Source organism: Eutrigla gurnardus (assembly GCF_963514095.1).
Source record: "Eutrigla gurnardus genome assembly, chromosome: 14".
NCBI lineage: Eukaryota > Metazoa > Chordata > Actinopteri > Perciformes > Triglidae > Eutrigla > Eutrigla gurnardus.
In genome coordinates this window covers 7747723-7764395 of record NC_139937.1, presented here as the reverse complement: position 1 = coordinate 7764395, position 16673 = coordinate 7747723, and the positions used below count along the sequence as shown (strand labels likewise).

The window sequence follows — 16673 nt, the reverse complement described above, 5'->3', positions numbered from 1 at the left end:
TGTGTGCAGACTCGCTATGTCAGAAATACGTGCACGATATTGCAGATGATAGAAAGGCCTTGCCAACATTCGACACAGCCGCTGAATTGGAGTGCAGGACTCCACAATAAAAGTCCTCTCCTGGACCTCCTCTGTGTGTCTGTCTGGATCTCCTGAGTCTTCCTGGGCATATACGCTACATTTCTGCTGTCTTATCGGGGTGATCGAACTGAGATGGAGCCAAAGTAAGGGTCTATGGAATATTATTCATACAAACCTGATTTCTCCTATTATTTTATCAAAAGTATATCTTCCCATAGTGCCCTTTACACGCACGAGTCCATCCAAAGTACAGAGTCAGTGTTTTTTAACTCAAAATGTTTTACAGTTATTCCACAGAAGGAAGTACGTTTATGATGGCTTTCCTCTCACACAGCACTTGAGTCTCAAAAAGATTGTTGCTTTTTTTTCTTTTGTAACTGGCAAACATAAGATGGCTTTCTACCAAGTCAAGCAATATAAATTAAAAAACCCTCAGGTGGTGGAGTCACTGGAAACCACATTCAGACACAGCATTTTGTCCAGATCAGACACACACTCTTGGACTCACTGCTACACGATCAGGTCATCATCAACAATATGAGAGAGTTGAGAGGCCAGCTGTATTTACAGAGGTATATGAAACTAAATGTAATCACCAATCCAAAGTCTTTCTGCTGCAATCTGCAGAGGACATCTGTCACATCTGCCTTCTCAATTGTTTGACAACTTGGACCAATGGACCACTTTGCAGAGCTACAAATAAAATCTGTTTTGTTCTGCTTCCTATTATGAAGTTTTATGAATATAAAGCTTGATATATAGAGCATAATAGTTCCAGATGAATCAATGAATCACATCATTCCTGAGACTTATCTTGTCTTGGGTATAAAACCACTGTCCTTCAGAACATTTCTCAGTGCAGTGGGACAGACATGCAGCACGTTTGTGCTCAGAGTGACTCACATCTTAAAATCAGCTGAAACACGATGAAACAAAATGCAAACCTTTCCCTGCAGATTTAAATGGCTGCTAGTTAAGATTAAAAAAACACAAACAGTGTCTTGCAGCAGAAACCTGGCGAAGGGTTGCAGGCAGAGGAACAGGGAATGAATCATCAATTCAATGATGAGCTGAAGTTTAAAACTAAAAGTTTAAGACGTTTAAGAGAATACTGCTCTTTTTTTTTGTCTGTGTGTGTTTTCACTCCATGTGCATACATTCATATGGGGTGTCTGTCTCCTACGTCTCAGAGATGAAGCAGATGTGATCTCTCACTGTGTGTGTGTGTGTGTGTGTGTGTGTCAGGGGAGAGAGAGAGACTCAGTCAGTGATTTATAGCTCTGCCTCTCTGAGCCAAACTTTGCTGCTGGCCTGCAGAGCTGACCCAAGACAAGATTAGCTGTCACCGACATCACAGTATCATCTGTTCCTGTTAACATTACACAGAGTTTGGAACCCAACATCTTCTCCCCCGTGCTTGTGTTGTGTCACAGGGCTTATTAAACTGACTTACTGTACTTGAGAGTCAATGTTGAACCTTCATATTTTGATTTTCAAAAGATTAATCATCAACATTATGGGATTTGTCTTAATATTCTAAAGAGATAAGCCGCATTAGCAAGACTAACTTCTGACTAGATGATACGCGTGTTATCATGAGGATGTGTCCAATAATAACAGGCTGTTTCTAGTCAGGAGAAGGTGAAAAAAAAGAAGAATAAACAATGTGGAAAGCATGAGCTCCTTGTCAGTGTTGGAACCAAACCACAATGATATTTACATCTAAACAAAGCTGTGACGTCGGGATGCAGCTCTGAGATTGTTGTTCTTCTGTAAGTTTGGGGAGGCATGATGGGAGAAAACCAAAGGAGGAATCCAAAGGAGGAAGAAATGGAGAGGCCATGTCCTTTTTTCATTGGTCATTCAGATAAGTGATGTCAAACTCTCTCCAGTGGACTTCACATGCATTTCTCATGTTGAGTTCTTGTGTCTCATAATCAGTATCACACACTCTTAAAAAAATGAAACATGTTCACTCACATTGAGTCCTTGATCTCCTTGGGACCCTGCTGACCCACTAGGTCCTGGAGCTCCTGGGGCACCCGGGCCTCCCTGAGAGAAAGACAGGAGATAAAAGAAAATAGACAAAGAAGGCGACAAGTAGCAGAAGGTTCAGTCAGGCATGTATCGGGGTGAGCTGACAGACAAAAGGATTTAGCGAATATTAAGAGAAGACACTTACACCTGGTCCAGGAGGTCCTTGTTGTCCCTGTGGTCCATTATTACCCGTCAGACCCTGAGAATCGCAGATGAAATCACTCAGCGTATTAAATATTTAGCTGCACTTTCATAATTGTAGGTTGAACTCTGTTTTGCACAGGCCCTTTCTGAAAGGCCTGAGGAATTTCCTGCGAGTCACCAGACTAAACCGACAGTAAGTTACTTTCTAATACAATAACATCCATGCGACTGATGGAAACTAATTCAGTAGCTGTCGGATGGCAGATGTCCATACTCGCAGTCTGCCAACGACGGCCTCCAGTCAAACCTTTGCGTTTGGCTTTACTTTTAGTGAGTTCATATACAACACAGGTACATTCTTCCTTACAGTTGGGTTTTTTCACAATCTGTAGTTAAGCTTCCTCAAGGTGTTTTAAGCCATCTCTGCCATATAATGTCTTCTCCATGACGCTGTGGTTTGACTAGGAAAGTGAACCTTTAACTTTAGGAGCCCATTCATAGCGATCGCATGTCAATTCTGTATAGGGTCTGGTTTGTTAAGCTATGACATATAATAACATGATACATAATAACTTGATGATGGCTTTGATGTATCTCAATATTTATAGGGTGTTCAAATTGAACAAATTTTGTGTTATTAAATCACATTTTCAGATCGTCCTGGAAAAGAGTTTAACCTGAGGTCCAGTTAATCCTTTCATTTTAGCTTGGACGTCTGAAGTTACATTGTGGTCACACGTTGAGGCTGATGCCCTTACAACATGGACGCACTATTCAGCTTAACCTTTGAAAGGGTACAAAACCATGAATAGAACATACAGAGCTATTTCATAAGCTTGGAAAACCTGGAAAGAGCATTAAAAATAACTTAATTTGTTATTTTCTTTTATTTCTAAGTATATATTCTGGACATGTGTGCATTGCTTGTAAAGTTTTTCTAATCCTCTTCCCCTCTTTGCCTTAAAAATGGGTTTTGTAAGGCAAAGGCACAGCAGGAAATTCCTCTGTGGCGTTACACCCTAAATGCTCCCCACAACCGCTAAAGCATCAAGCTTTGTTCAATTCTCGCGGGGATTTCTACCTTCCCAATAAATATATCAAAACCAAGTGTTTGACTGCCCAACAAAATCTGCATTTATTAAATAATAATACATGCGTGAGCTTCTCTGAAAAGATTAGCCAGAATGACATCAGAAAGCCGCTCTGGGAGAGTCAATCTCGTGTCACACAGTAAACACTCGCCCTGGCAAATCCAGTAATGGGACTCTGGAGGAGACCTTATTTCCTCTCAATATTCAAGTCACAAAATGTCTTTTTACAGTATTTTTACTGTGAATACTTTCAAAATGGAGAACAAAAAAATATCAAAACCTTCCATTGTGAAGCAACGAGAGTCAGCCTAGTGTTTTGCTGTAAACTTCAAACCTCATTAGGTCAGGTTCATGCAAATGTATCACTGGTGTTATATTCCAAGCTGCAACAGGTTTACAGCCATTGGAGTGAAGCTACTGATACTTTTGTATGCATGCTGAAATACCCACCAACAAAGATCAGGTTCTTACTGTGTCAACAATTCCACTCTATTAATCCAATTGAACTTTTTAAAATGATTTGCAAAGAGCTCTTTGAGGTGTACTCCAGTAAAAATATTGATGAGAACTGCACCCTCTCAGTGTTGGAGAATTAACATGTCATCAGTTTATCTTGAATAATAAAGTTGGGAGTTATGAAAGGAGCATGCTTTTATGAGCCTGTATCTTGAGGGGAAAAAGCCAGATCTACTCAGTTTGGTAACGATTTGAAAAAGTTTTAAAGTTCTCTCATGTAAGCATTAATGACAAGAAAAAGATTTATAGATTTCCGTGATCCATTTCACTCGACCCAGGAGACAGTTGGTGTTGCTTCAACCGATGTAACTGACTGCTGCAGTGCAGTCTTTGCCAGGCTTCTTTTGGCTTTTATACACCTAACAAAAAGTTTTTGCAGGGTTTATGCCCAGTGGACGAGAGTAATGCTGGCAACTTTTACTCGACAAAGGTCTATCGCTACGCTTTGTACACACTGGAGGATACAGACTAGGACTCGTGCCCTCAAATGGACACACTTTGATATGAATATATGTGTTTGTAGATGGAAATATTCAGATATCATAACATATCATCATCAAAACTGCAACGCTTCCCATGTGATGGGTACAGACAAACCCCACAGGCTGTAGACAGTTCCCCCAGTAATCATATCTTCAGAAATCTCTTTTAGAAATTCCATAATTAATGTAATTTAACAATTTTATGATTGTTATTTGGCACCTTTAATCAAACCAAAAAGGGATTGTGACTTAACGTTCCAGTGTGCTTGATTTAGTGTCATCTCGCGGTGAGGATGCACATCCTGTTCCAAAAGCCACCGAGCGCAAAACCATGGTAACACTGTGGTGTCTTTCAGGACCTTGGCCTCGCCTCCCTTAGGAGCAATGAAATTTAGATGACGGCCAGCGGTACTAATGTTTTAACACTCTGCGGCTCACGTTACAGCAGTTTCCCAAGTGTGTAGGAGATACGGTGGTCTTCAGGTAACATGAAAACGAGAAAGACCCTCTCCTGAGCCATTGCTTGGTTTTATCTTTCTGGACTACTGCAGAAAAGTGGCGGTGCAACATGGCGGACTGTGTGAAGAGGCTCATCCTCAGACAACAAAACAATTCTTCAGGTGATTACACACTAAAACGTATGAATATTATATTCCATTAATCAAAACATATTCACTTAAATCCAACACACTGGACCTTTGATGCTTTTCTTGCTGAACATCCATGAAATCCAAACCTATCTGGCAGTGTGAGAAGAAACCCCGGTAAAACACAATTTTCCTGAAGGAAATCACATGACAAGCCTGAAAACTATGTTCTGAAAACTACCACTGAAGGGATGATGGTCTGGACCCCGGTCAGCTGACAAAGAGACAGCAGATGGATTATGTGTGGAGTCTTTCACCTCCCCAGGAGCCGGGCCAGGAGCTGAAACTCTTGTAATATTACATATTTGGATAAAACCACTTCTTTCTGCTTGTCGACACATTGTGCACTGGCAGCATTACTCTTTTGGCATTTGCAGCCCAGTTGGGTATTTTAGGGCTTGAGTCGTCAACTGCAGTTACTACTCTACTGTTTTCTAGGGGAAGACTTGGATGGCTTTATGAAGAGATATTGAACATTATATACTGTAAACGGCTGGAAAAGTACCATAATACCACAAATATATTCAAAAGACTTGAAAACCAATTTTGTGCAAACCTAAGCCTTTTTCATATATTAAAGCATCCTCTTCAACTTGTAATTATGGTGTCAAAAGATATATATGCTTGTGTTTTTATATGCAATTTAACTCAGAAACGAAAAAGTGGTCCAGTATATCAAGATAGACAATATAAGTCATATAGTGTATGTAGATGAGGACATGAATGTCTAACTCCAGTAGATATATGAATCTATATTATTATCACTATATTATGGTGTATATCCATGATATCCACACTGTGTCAGTAACAGAGGTACTAATAAGTAATAGAGGTAATGTCAGTGTATTTCTTACCCTTGCACCTGGAGGGCCTTCTCTACCAGGGGAGCCCGAGCTTCCAGGAACACCCTAAACAAAACACAAACACAGCAGACTGTTGTAACATACTATCTAGCACGTCAGTGGACATGTATTGAAGATATGAAACTCAGAAAAGTAGAATTTAAAATGCTAATGTGGAGTTTTCTGTGACAGCAATTGAAAATGAATGAATGTTTTTTCCTTTAAATAAGGTTTTTGACTTGTTGATTCATCTTACCACTTACTTATTTAGCCATTACAGTCATTTCATCTGCCAAATCCCATACAGTATAACATGGAACGTCTTTAAATGCATACACACACCCAAAGGTCAAAAATGATAATGGTTTGCTGTCTTCTTTGACGATGTTTTGACAGCAGTAGCCATTAATGTGATTTGCGGGGAAGAACCAGCTTCTAACCCTCGGGGTACAGGACAGTCTCTATATCATCAGGCCGCCCTGCTGCTCCATCTCTTGCCCCATTTCCCCTTCATCCACCTCTCTGCAGGTCAGTGCACACAGCCCATTCCAAAATACAGTCATGGATTAAGTGTTGCGGTGATTTATATCCGCACTTCAGTATTAGTGGAGGAGAGCTCATAAAACAGGACAGTTAACACTGTAAAAGGCCCCACAAATTACAGGCCGGGGTCGCAGAGGACAGGCCGCTTGTGATTTATGACGCGCTGTTGTTTAGATGTTGGCTCGTGTGCATTCTCCCAAGATGTTTGCAACAATATCTCTCCTGCGGCTTTCACCTGTATCTAAAAACTTCAACACGTACACACAAGGAGCAGGGAGGCAAGCCGGTGCATCAACCCACTTCAAGAATTGTACAGAAATCACGACTGTAAACTAAGAATAATCAAGAAAAAAGAAACTTGATTTAGAGACCACCTGTAGTAAGTTCATTTGCACAGGAAAAAATCAATAATAAATAATCAATAATTCTGGGCTCAGATGTTACACTTTTTGAAGAATACATTAATAAAGATTTATGACAATATGATAGTAAAGTGTTTATGTACAGCTTACTTGTGCTAAATGAGCAGGTCAAAATAAAGTGCTCCCTTTTTTTTTGCTGCATGCCAGAATAAAAACAAGTCGATCTAGAATGAAGATCCAGAGGGAGACCAAGTTTAACTGATCCCCATATCCCTCTCAGACAAAAAACAATGCTTATATGATAATACACACATATACTCACACTGATAAACAAAATGAAAGTGATTAAGATTAGAATGACAGACAAACGTATATATAAACACATCCTCTTTGCTATTCATTGCAGCTGCATTTGTTACTGTCACATTTAAACAGAAGCGGAGGGGACGCTGATGACAAGGTTACGTTGTATTTACTGCAGCAACAAAGGGGGGGGGGGGGGGGGGGGGGGGGGGAGAAAAAGAGGAAAAGGGAAAGAGTGAGCGCGAGAGGTAATTGATGTTTTAGAGTTGTGATATTCTCTGTGGTCCCTCGTATATTACAACAGGGCCCTGGAAGCTACAATCCCCCCACTGAGACACACACACACACACACACACACACACACACACACACACACACACACACACACACACACACACATTCATATTCCTCTCTCTGACAAAACACATTATTACTTGGTAACATAGTGCGGCACGGGGCAGCCCTGCCAGCTTTTATTAATAGGACTATGCAGGCGGAGAGAGAGAGAGAGAGAGCTAGATAGTGCTGCATCAGGACGCGTTGCAGCTCTGCAAGCGGCTTCAGAGACTAGTCTCTCCTCACGAAAACGGTTATTGTTTATCCCTTTCTTATAAAAAACTGTGAAAATTACACAGGTGTGGTAGAACTTCAGAAACACAATGAGTCTGATTCATCAACTCACAAGTCTCTCATCAAAAGAAAGTAATTCAAAGTAGTCCACAAAACAGGTAATACAAATGGATCAAAACCCAGAGAGAACTCATTTTAATCACCAGGCACAACATTTCCAGCATCAGCATAACAACAAATTGTCTTTCCAGCTGCGTCTGTCAAAAACTGTTTGTTTATCTGTGTGCACTTACAGATCGATGTATCAGCCTGACAAGACCTGTGATCGGCAGATTGAAGCAGCGACTGTAACAACTCTGGTGTGAAAAAAAAGAAAAGTAATAGTACACCTTATAGGAGCTGTCTCTCAAAAGCAAAACTTTTGCACTGTCAGCTCCACACGGAGATCTCGACTGCAGCTAAATCTGGTTGTAATGAATTTAAAATGAGTTTATCTACTTGCTTTGCTATCCCTGTACCGATCACAGTTACCGTAGCTTATCCCAGGATGCAGCGAGTGGAAGTTCAGTGCATCGCAGGGCGTATAAAGACAGAAAAGAGGAAACGAAACGATCAGGACCTTCTATCTATGAGCTTAGGCGCTAACTGCCGACACAAGCATTGCCAACTAACTGAGCACATGTTGATTGCCCCAAAATCAAGTAATCGAGTAAGCACCTCCGCTCTGTGACATCCTCCAGTCAATCTGGGCTGAGACCCATAATGGAATCCACCATCTTACTCAATTTGTTGTAATCCTCAGACAACACAGCAATGGACAAGACGTACTGATGCGCCAAGATAAATGCTGTGCTTGTAGAAGGATTCCTCATCGTCAGAGCAAACATATTTGTAGGACATGATGCTGCAGGATGTACTTTGACTCGTCGGCTGTGATGCAGCTGAAAGAGCTCACACATCCAAAAAAATCACTTCATGTAAATTCAGCTAAATCAATGTCTGGCCTCTACAGTAAGAGGATGACAGGAAAGTAGCTCAGCGAGGACAGAGTATGCACTATATCTGCTGTTGTATCCTTGATATAAGCTCTAAAGGATATCTTTGATGATAATGAGGTAAAAAGCCAAGACAGTAAAATTGATTGAGAAGAATTAGGAAAATGATCTGGCAGGGAGCCGTCTGCTACAAAACGAGTCAATTATTATTCCACAAGTGCTGTTAAAGTAAAAGACTGCCTTATGAGATACTGCAAGATATACAATATGCCCTATTAGCCCAGCAAACTATCATTTATCACTATAATGGGCATTAACACAAATTGTTACCGTAGTAGGCCAAATCATAGTAACCTGAATTGTGCTGTGTGATGGCTGTATCATGTTGTGTCATGATGCTTTACATCATCACATTTTATGACGTTACCTCAACGATGCCTTTGATATTGAACTCTCTAGTCTAGTTGGAATAAAGTACCACAGACTCAAGCCCCCAAACTCTGGATGGACTTAAAGGCTCCACACAGCCGTGGTGCACCCTCACAGGCCATTTCACTTCATCATCATCTTCTTATTGCACCTGTAAAGGTGAGACGACTTACTAAGTGAGTTGAGTGTGGTGACCTGCACTTTCCAGCACAGCTCTACTCGACTTCAACCAGGTCTAATGAAGCAGGACAACCGACAGCTGTGAGGGTGTGCAAGCCTGAAAGTACGAGGCAGACCAGAGCTACTATTTGTAGCAGCAACATGTGTGTGTTGTTTCCAGGAATGGATCGGAAAAAGCTAGGTTAATGATAGAGGTTTCCTTGAACACATTTTTAATTTCTGGTACAGAAACCCTGAAACATTGGCTCTTTCCTTGCTGCTGCACAGGGCTCTCAGTACAACTCCATTAAACTAATTCAGTATTACCTCTGATTGGTTCACTGCTCGATAATAGAGACGCTGGTAATGATTATTCACATCTCAATGATTCCATTAGGCTGATGTGCATGCATGTGTGTCAGCAACAAAACACACACACACACACACACACGCACGCACACACGCACGCACACACACACTACAGCTACTTGAACCTTCATCTTCCCCCCAATCAGAGCACCTTAATCCAGAGGCTGAGACCACCGAGGTGAACCACAGAACGCCAGTATTAATCTCAATAGTCTCAATATGCACAATATGACATATTTAGTTTACTTATTTGACTAAATATATCTTACTCTCATTGCTATTTTATTTTGCACTGGTTTTAGTATTATGTCTTATACCCTTCTACTATATTGCTCTTTTGTTATTCTTCTGTTGTACTCTTTTGATCAATCTCTGGCACGAATATATTTCCTTGGGGGATTAATAAAGTTCTGTCCTATCTTATCTTACCTTGTCTTATATCCTCCCTCTAACTCTCCTGGTTTTCCACTTTCACTAAACTGCACAATAAATCATAACTGTTGTTAACAATTGTTACAATACAGACTTTGAACTGGACAGTAATAAAACTGCATGCGATCAACTTTGCATTAAGATAAACATAGTTTTGTGTTGGCCCTTTACTTTTAATAAAACAAGAATAACCAGAAATATAGTGGATGCGTCGTGCATGACGGTCCGGGTCTGGTCTTTTGCGTTTCATTTTTGATGACAATGTGCCGGCTAAGGTCCGTGTTAGCTTGTATGTGTGTGCTAACCACTTCACACCGGACTGCTTCAGTAACGAGGGTCAGTACAAAGCTGGCTTTGCATCGACACTGACCCTCGTAAAAGGATCTGTCTCAACCGTACGGGACCCAGCAACTTCACCTGAGACACATAGGCGAGCCATAGCGATACATCCATGTAAACATTGGCACATGCTGCGGCTAGCGTAAGTGGCATCGTCTCCAAGTAGGCGATGACAGACGGAGCTCATTAGCATTTAAAGGTGCAGACACAGAACCAGCCTGTTCTCAGTAGAGCTCATTTGAGCAAATATTAGACAGCTGAAATTCAGGATCACGGATGGGTTTGGGGCAATGCATATCGAAAACAGTGTTGTTGGACCTCTGACAGCTGTGTGGAATTGATGAAAAACAGTATAATATGGGACCTTTAAATAACATCCGTTTTCATGACTTGATAAACTAAATTACGATGGAGAAGTTTCAGGTTTAGGTTTATTGCATTGATTTCTCTGATTAAAATAAGGCTTTACTGGCTTTCAGTCAGTCCTACATTTTCAAACCTTTTTCCGAACCTTACGGCTTCTGAAGATACTCTCTTGTGCTCTTGGGTTGTTGTTTTATTAATTCCCAGTTTGGTTTCTGTGTTTGTTCCTTGTTGGATTTCTTGCCTGTTTCCTACATGACATACCGGTTTGTCCCAGTTATTTTTTCTTTTTTTTGGGGGGGGGGGGGGTATTTTTATTTCCTTTGCACTTTCTATTCCCGCTTCAGTTTTTGTTCCCCCCTCGGTTTTCTTTTGCCTTTTGTTTTTGAGCTCACTTTTTGTTTAATTTACCTGCCTGCCTTCGTGTCTGCATCTGCGTCCTCTTTTGTATTCCACAAACGTGAGACGATCTCTGCCTTTAAGGCAGTGTGGATGAATAAATTAATTTTTCATTCTATGGCACCAAGAAATACTGCTATTCATTAACAAGTCAACAACTATAGACCATCTTCCGATCCGTCAAATCAGGCCAGGAGTGTAAAGTGGTAAAAAAGAAAGTACCCCACTTCCTTGCTCCTACTTACAGCCCCCTCCTCGGACCACACCCATCTTTAAACTCGGCCTTCATTTGATCTCAACTGTACATTTGTGATTGATATTGCATAGTTGCCACTCTATCACAATCACATAACCTGTCTATAGACAGACAAACAGAAATATAAATACCCTCATCTCATATCATATTTTGCCATGATGACACACACACACACACACACACACACACACACACACACACACACACACACACACACACACACACACACACACACACACACACACACACAAAATGTGTCCATAAGAAAAATTATTTCCATTTACTTGGCTAAATAATTTACAGGCCATTTTTTTTTACAAAGAGTTAACAAATGACTGTAAGTTGGTGGTCCTAATATATGTACTCATTAGAGAAGATAGTCAAATTGTTCAAACACAAGAAAAATAATGGAAAATGGATTGAAGTTACAGAACACGCCTTTATAAGGCAACAAGTCTCATTTCTGTGAGCCTGCGGGCCGTGGTACCTCAGTGATAATGGATATAGGACTCATTTGTATTCTCCACACAAACACACAGAGGAGAGCAATTTATAAACACAGGCTTTCTCTCTCTCTCTCTCTCTCACACACACACACACACACACACACACACACACACACACACACACACACACACACACACAGCTTTGTAATAACCCAATACAACTTAGCTCCTTTCGTCAAGACAAAACCAGTGGGAGAAATTGGAAAAGAGTTGCCCCTCTGGGTTCTGCTGTGTGATGTTGGGAATCACAACACACACTTCACCTCTGAATCTACTCTAATGTCATTTCTTTTTAATTTGGGGACTTGTTGTCTTACCATTTGTCCGACTGGGCCGATCTCTCCTCTTTCTCCCTTCTCCCCAGCAGGACCCTGTAAAAAAAAAACAAAGTCATTACCAGTGGTCACACCGACAGCTAGCTGGTCTGGAAAAACCAACATCAGTTATCTGAACAAGATGCTGGGCCACCACACGTCCCCAGAACAGCTTCAGCGTGCTTTGGACAAGATCCTTCAAGTGTCTGGAAGTCTATTTGAGGCAGACGTCAACATTTATCAGTTTATAGTGGCAGATGGTTGACAGCTCAATGCTAAATCCATGTTTAATTGCACACATTTTGTGACCTTACGGGAGACAGGTGGCAGAGAAATGGCAAACAGCACACTGACTGTGTTTTCATCATAATTCAATGCAGCAGCGACGCTTGGCACAGAAATATTTCAATTCTTTCTCCATTCTAATTTCCATCTAACATCACAGAGAGAATAAGCATCAGAGAATAAGCATACTTCTAAAAATGTTAAATTATGCCTTTCAACTATTTAATATCAGTGCATTCTATGTACTCTACTGAGTTGGCCATTAGATTTAAGATAATAATACGATATGTTGTTTGTTTTTCTGGGACAACACAACACACCAGATAACACATTATCATCGTCTGATCAGAGTGAGTGTTCTGAAGTAGCTCAAAAATAATATTGCTGGTGTATTCAAGGTAAGTTTGTGACGGTCAAAAGAAAGTCAGGAAAAGTCAGTTGTGTTGTGTTTATTTATGGCCTCAGAGACGATAAGCCTCGTAGGTAGTAGCACTCAAGAGGTTTTGTCTTAAAAATTCTAATTCAAAATTCAAAGATAAGTAGAAGAGAATGGAGCCTTTTTGATGCCGCCGTGTTTGTTGATATGTATATATGTGCATGCTGCAATTTATATTTTTCAGTGGGGTTTTTTTTCAACCATGTTATGCATTCTCTGTATTCTCTCTCATACTTTTTATCTTATTTTATCAAGGGTGTTTTATTTTCCATCGTACTTTCCCCGATTATATATTCATTCTATATATATTTTCCCTTATTGGTAAAACTTTGTGCTTGTTTTCTTATATGAAAGGTGCCAAATATAGTGAATTATTATTATTAGAGCCACTTTTGATTGTTTTGAGATTGGAAGGTAAAGCATGCTTACAATATCATTATTTTATCAAGTAACGAGGAAGAGGAAATGTCTTGAAAACACACCTGAAAAATAAAGCACAAGTCTTACCTGAGGTCCCTGAATAGAGAGACCACTAGGCCCCTGAGGACCAGGCGGTCCGGATGGTCCAGAAGGGCCAATCTCTCCCAATGGCCCTTGAGGTCCCTGTGAAAACATAATAACATAACATAATAGATTTCAGTGTTTCAAAGTTAATTTTTAAAAGTTAACTCAACTTTTAAGCAATATGGATGACCAGTATTGTGAATTGTCGTTCAACTGTGAAACAGAAATGATTGAACTTCTGTGTGACGATGCTTCACCTCATGACTTTATGATATAATATGTAGGGCACTTTAATGACGTGGTCTATAGGTCTATAGTAATGTTGAGGCGTTCTGTTGTTGGTGTTGTCGGTGGTGTTATAGATGTCTGTTTATCATCTGACGTTTTTGGCACATGATGAATTTCAATGAGGAATAATACATAAACACACATATACACACTTTAAAGACTCTTCAAAGCCTCAACAGCTCATTAATACCACATAGTCATGAGATGGATTTGAATCATTAAACAAATGCTTCATTAACAGCAATATGGAACTTAAGAAACACTTATAACAACATTACAGTTAGATTTACTTTCCAGAAAGATATAAATATTAAAACATATTACATGAGCATTACAATTCCAGGTTGTAAAAACAAAAATCAAAATTGAATTATTTATTACATGACGTGTTGTATATGTCGCTGAGGTAATGGATATGTGCCCCATTCCTCAAAGGCTGCACCTACTCAACACATAAAATGTCCATTAAGTTAAGAACTCCAAATTCTGGTCAACATCATCACTTTGTGCTCGGGGGGCTTCTTGCTACCACCGACTGCTTCTGAGTGCCGGTGAGATCTACTACAGGAAATAGATGCAGACACTTGTCCATCCATCTTTAATCAGCTTACGCCAGGTTTTCCTGGCAGTTTATTTGATCCATGTGTATGAGCCCCAGACAGAGTTCCTGCAGTGGGACTCAGAAAAGAGGAATTCCTGCAAACCGCCACTGATTCACAACATTCGCTTGGCTCAACAGCCACGGAAGCCAAAGTAATCTTCACCCCGGCTGTATTTATTGTTTTACTGTTTAACCTAATAGTTATTGGCGTCATCCATGCAAACAATCACAGAAAATTTGGATCATATTAGATTAATGCAAACATGGTGCCGAACTACTTGAAGGGATTCATCATTTTACAGATGACTAAAATGAAATTACTTTTACAATAACCGAATGTTATTTCCCATTTATCAGTGGTTACACTGTAACGAGTAAAGTACCCAATTTGATTAGTGAGAATGAATAAGGATGGATTCATGGAGGAGCTGGTCTCATACAACAGGATAGTATTCAAATAAACTTGGCAGTAGCTGCAGAGGTACGAATACTGCTGAGCTAACACCAGTATGATTTGGCAGGCATGTTCAGTATTATTATTATTATATATATGTGTGTAGAGTAGGTGTGTGCCAGCAGGACAGAAAACCACATCTCAGTCCAAAACTAACGTAATTGCACCCATCAAATATAACACATATGGCCTGTGCTAAAAAAAGACTTGCATGAGTGTGATCCTGCCTTTGTTTCACTGTTGAAATGTGCTAAGTTTTAAGTTCTGGGTGGGCCACTTCATGAACCTCACTCGATATGCCGTCACTCAACTAGGTCAACGTGGGACATATGGTTGAGATAAACAAGCTTATTTTCTTGATTGACAGCCCTGCATGTCCAGGCAGTAGTGACAGGACCCCTGCTGCTTCTTTCAAAAAAAGAAAGGCTTCAAAACATATTTTCTTAAACGTAAGACGAAATTACAAACATGGGAACTGGCTCAGTATGATCAGCATTGAAAAATATCCAACAGCACCAGACCTTGTACTGACTGCCACAGCTGGTTGGTTTGTAAGGGTTTGGAACAGATTGCCATTGCAAAATCGTAGCAGATGCAAACTTGACAGTTAATCATTCATTAATAGTCCTAGACAGGGTTTGCTGGAAGTGTGTCTTTAAGGATCGGATGGTAAAAATGACGATAAGAGCCCGCCTCATGTCTGAGGCCAAAAGGAAGATGAGGTAGCCTGGAAAACTGATAGAGGGCTTTCCAAAATGACCACTTTTTCAGCCCAAGGGTGCTTTACATTGACTGGAGGATGGAGTGGGCTGAAAAGACTCTTTGTTTGTGCCTCGGGGGCATTGCTTGCTCACCACAGACTTCACCCTTTTATTCGCTAATCGGGATGGGGGCTGCTCTGTCCCAGGAGGTAGAGGTTTGGACCAGCGTGTTGAGATTATGAGTAAAATGTATAATAAATAAGATCGTGGCCAATCTTGTGGGCTCCCCATTATTTTCATTGAGGAACAGGGTGGGGTGTATTTGCTTCCAGTTGCAAACCGATCCCCCCTCATGTAAAGTTCACCCTGATTGAACTCTGAATCGTGAAATCATGATGCTCTCAAGCATCCCACCAATTAAAGAAATCCAGCCTGACAAGTCCATTACCATGGGGCTGCGTCTCCTTCCCCGGTTGGGAACATGTGACGCGACCAAAGGTTGCACGACTGAAATTATTTGCGACTAATTATGTGCTGAAGGTTTTGCAAGTTTAAATAGTGGTTGAAATGAAGTGGATTTTACTGACCACGACTCCTGCCTCCCCTCTGTCTCCTCTGGCTCCTCTTGTGCCTGGACCGCCCTGAAACACAAGCCAAACACACGCTGTAAAAACAACACGTTCGCATGTTGTGCGCCTAGAAATAGAGAGACGTCTGAGAAACACGCCTCTCCATCCCTCGGACTCCAAAAAATGGAAACTGCAGTTCATTTTAAAAGATGTGATAAAAGGCTAGGTCTTTATTATGAATGGATTATGAATTTGACGGACAGAGGCCAACGCTCATCTGTGCTGTAAACTGCCCCTCTGAGTTCTGGAGCCGTAAACCTCGGGCTGACCCCGATAGCCACGAGGTTTATCCGGGGACAAGCTGCACACATCTGCTAATCATCGGCTCATTTGGGATACATCCTCTTCCTGTGTTTGCTTAAATAGGCCTCTCCTGGGAACTAGGGGTGACTAGGTAGTTCCTACAGTATTTAGCCAGAGGGGGACAGGAGGGATGTTTACATGAAGTGGGAGGAATATGAGAGGAGACACACAGATGTGGTTAAACCCAAATTGTTGACCCAAGATTTAGGTTTGATGGTTTGCTTTACCATTCAGGAGTCATCAGCTCACCCCTCATCAGCTTCCATCAACAGTAGTGCTGGGAAAGGCCGGCC

The 16673-nt window shown here is 40.9% G+C and overlaps 1 protein-coding gene across 1 annotated transcript in view; it reads right to left on the bottom strand.

Annotated features, from left to right (window-relative positions):
- The window catches only part of LOC311024386 (collagen alpha-1(XIV) chain-like), a 114954-nt gene that overhangs the window by 11005 nt on the left and 87276 nt on the right, over positions 1-16673 (bottom strand). Inside the window, exons 37-42 of the mRNA XM_084026760.1 lie at positions 16036-16089; positions 13408-13503; positions 12183-12236; positions 5853-5906; positions 2264-2317; positions 2062-2133 (exon numbers count right to left, since the gene is read on the bottom strand). Coding sequence (XP_083882886.1) covers positions 2062-2133; positions 2264-2317; positions 5853-5906; positions 12183-12236; positions 13408-13503; positions 16036-16089 — 384 coding nt within the window. The remainder of the gene's footprint in view (positions 1-2061; positions 2134-2263; positions 2318-5852; positions 5907-12182; positions 12237-13407; positions 13504-16035; positions 16090-16673) is intronic.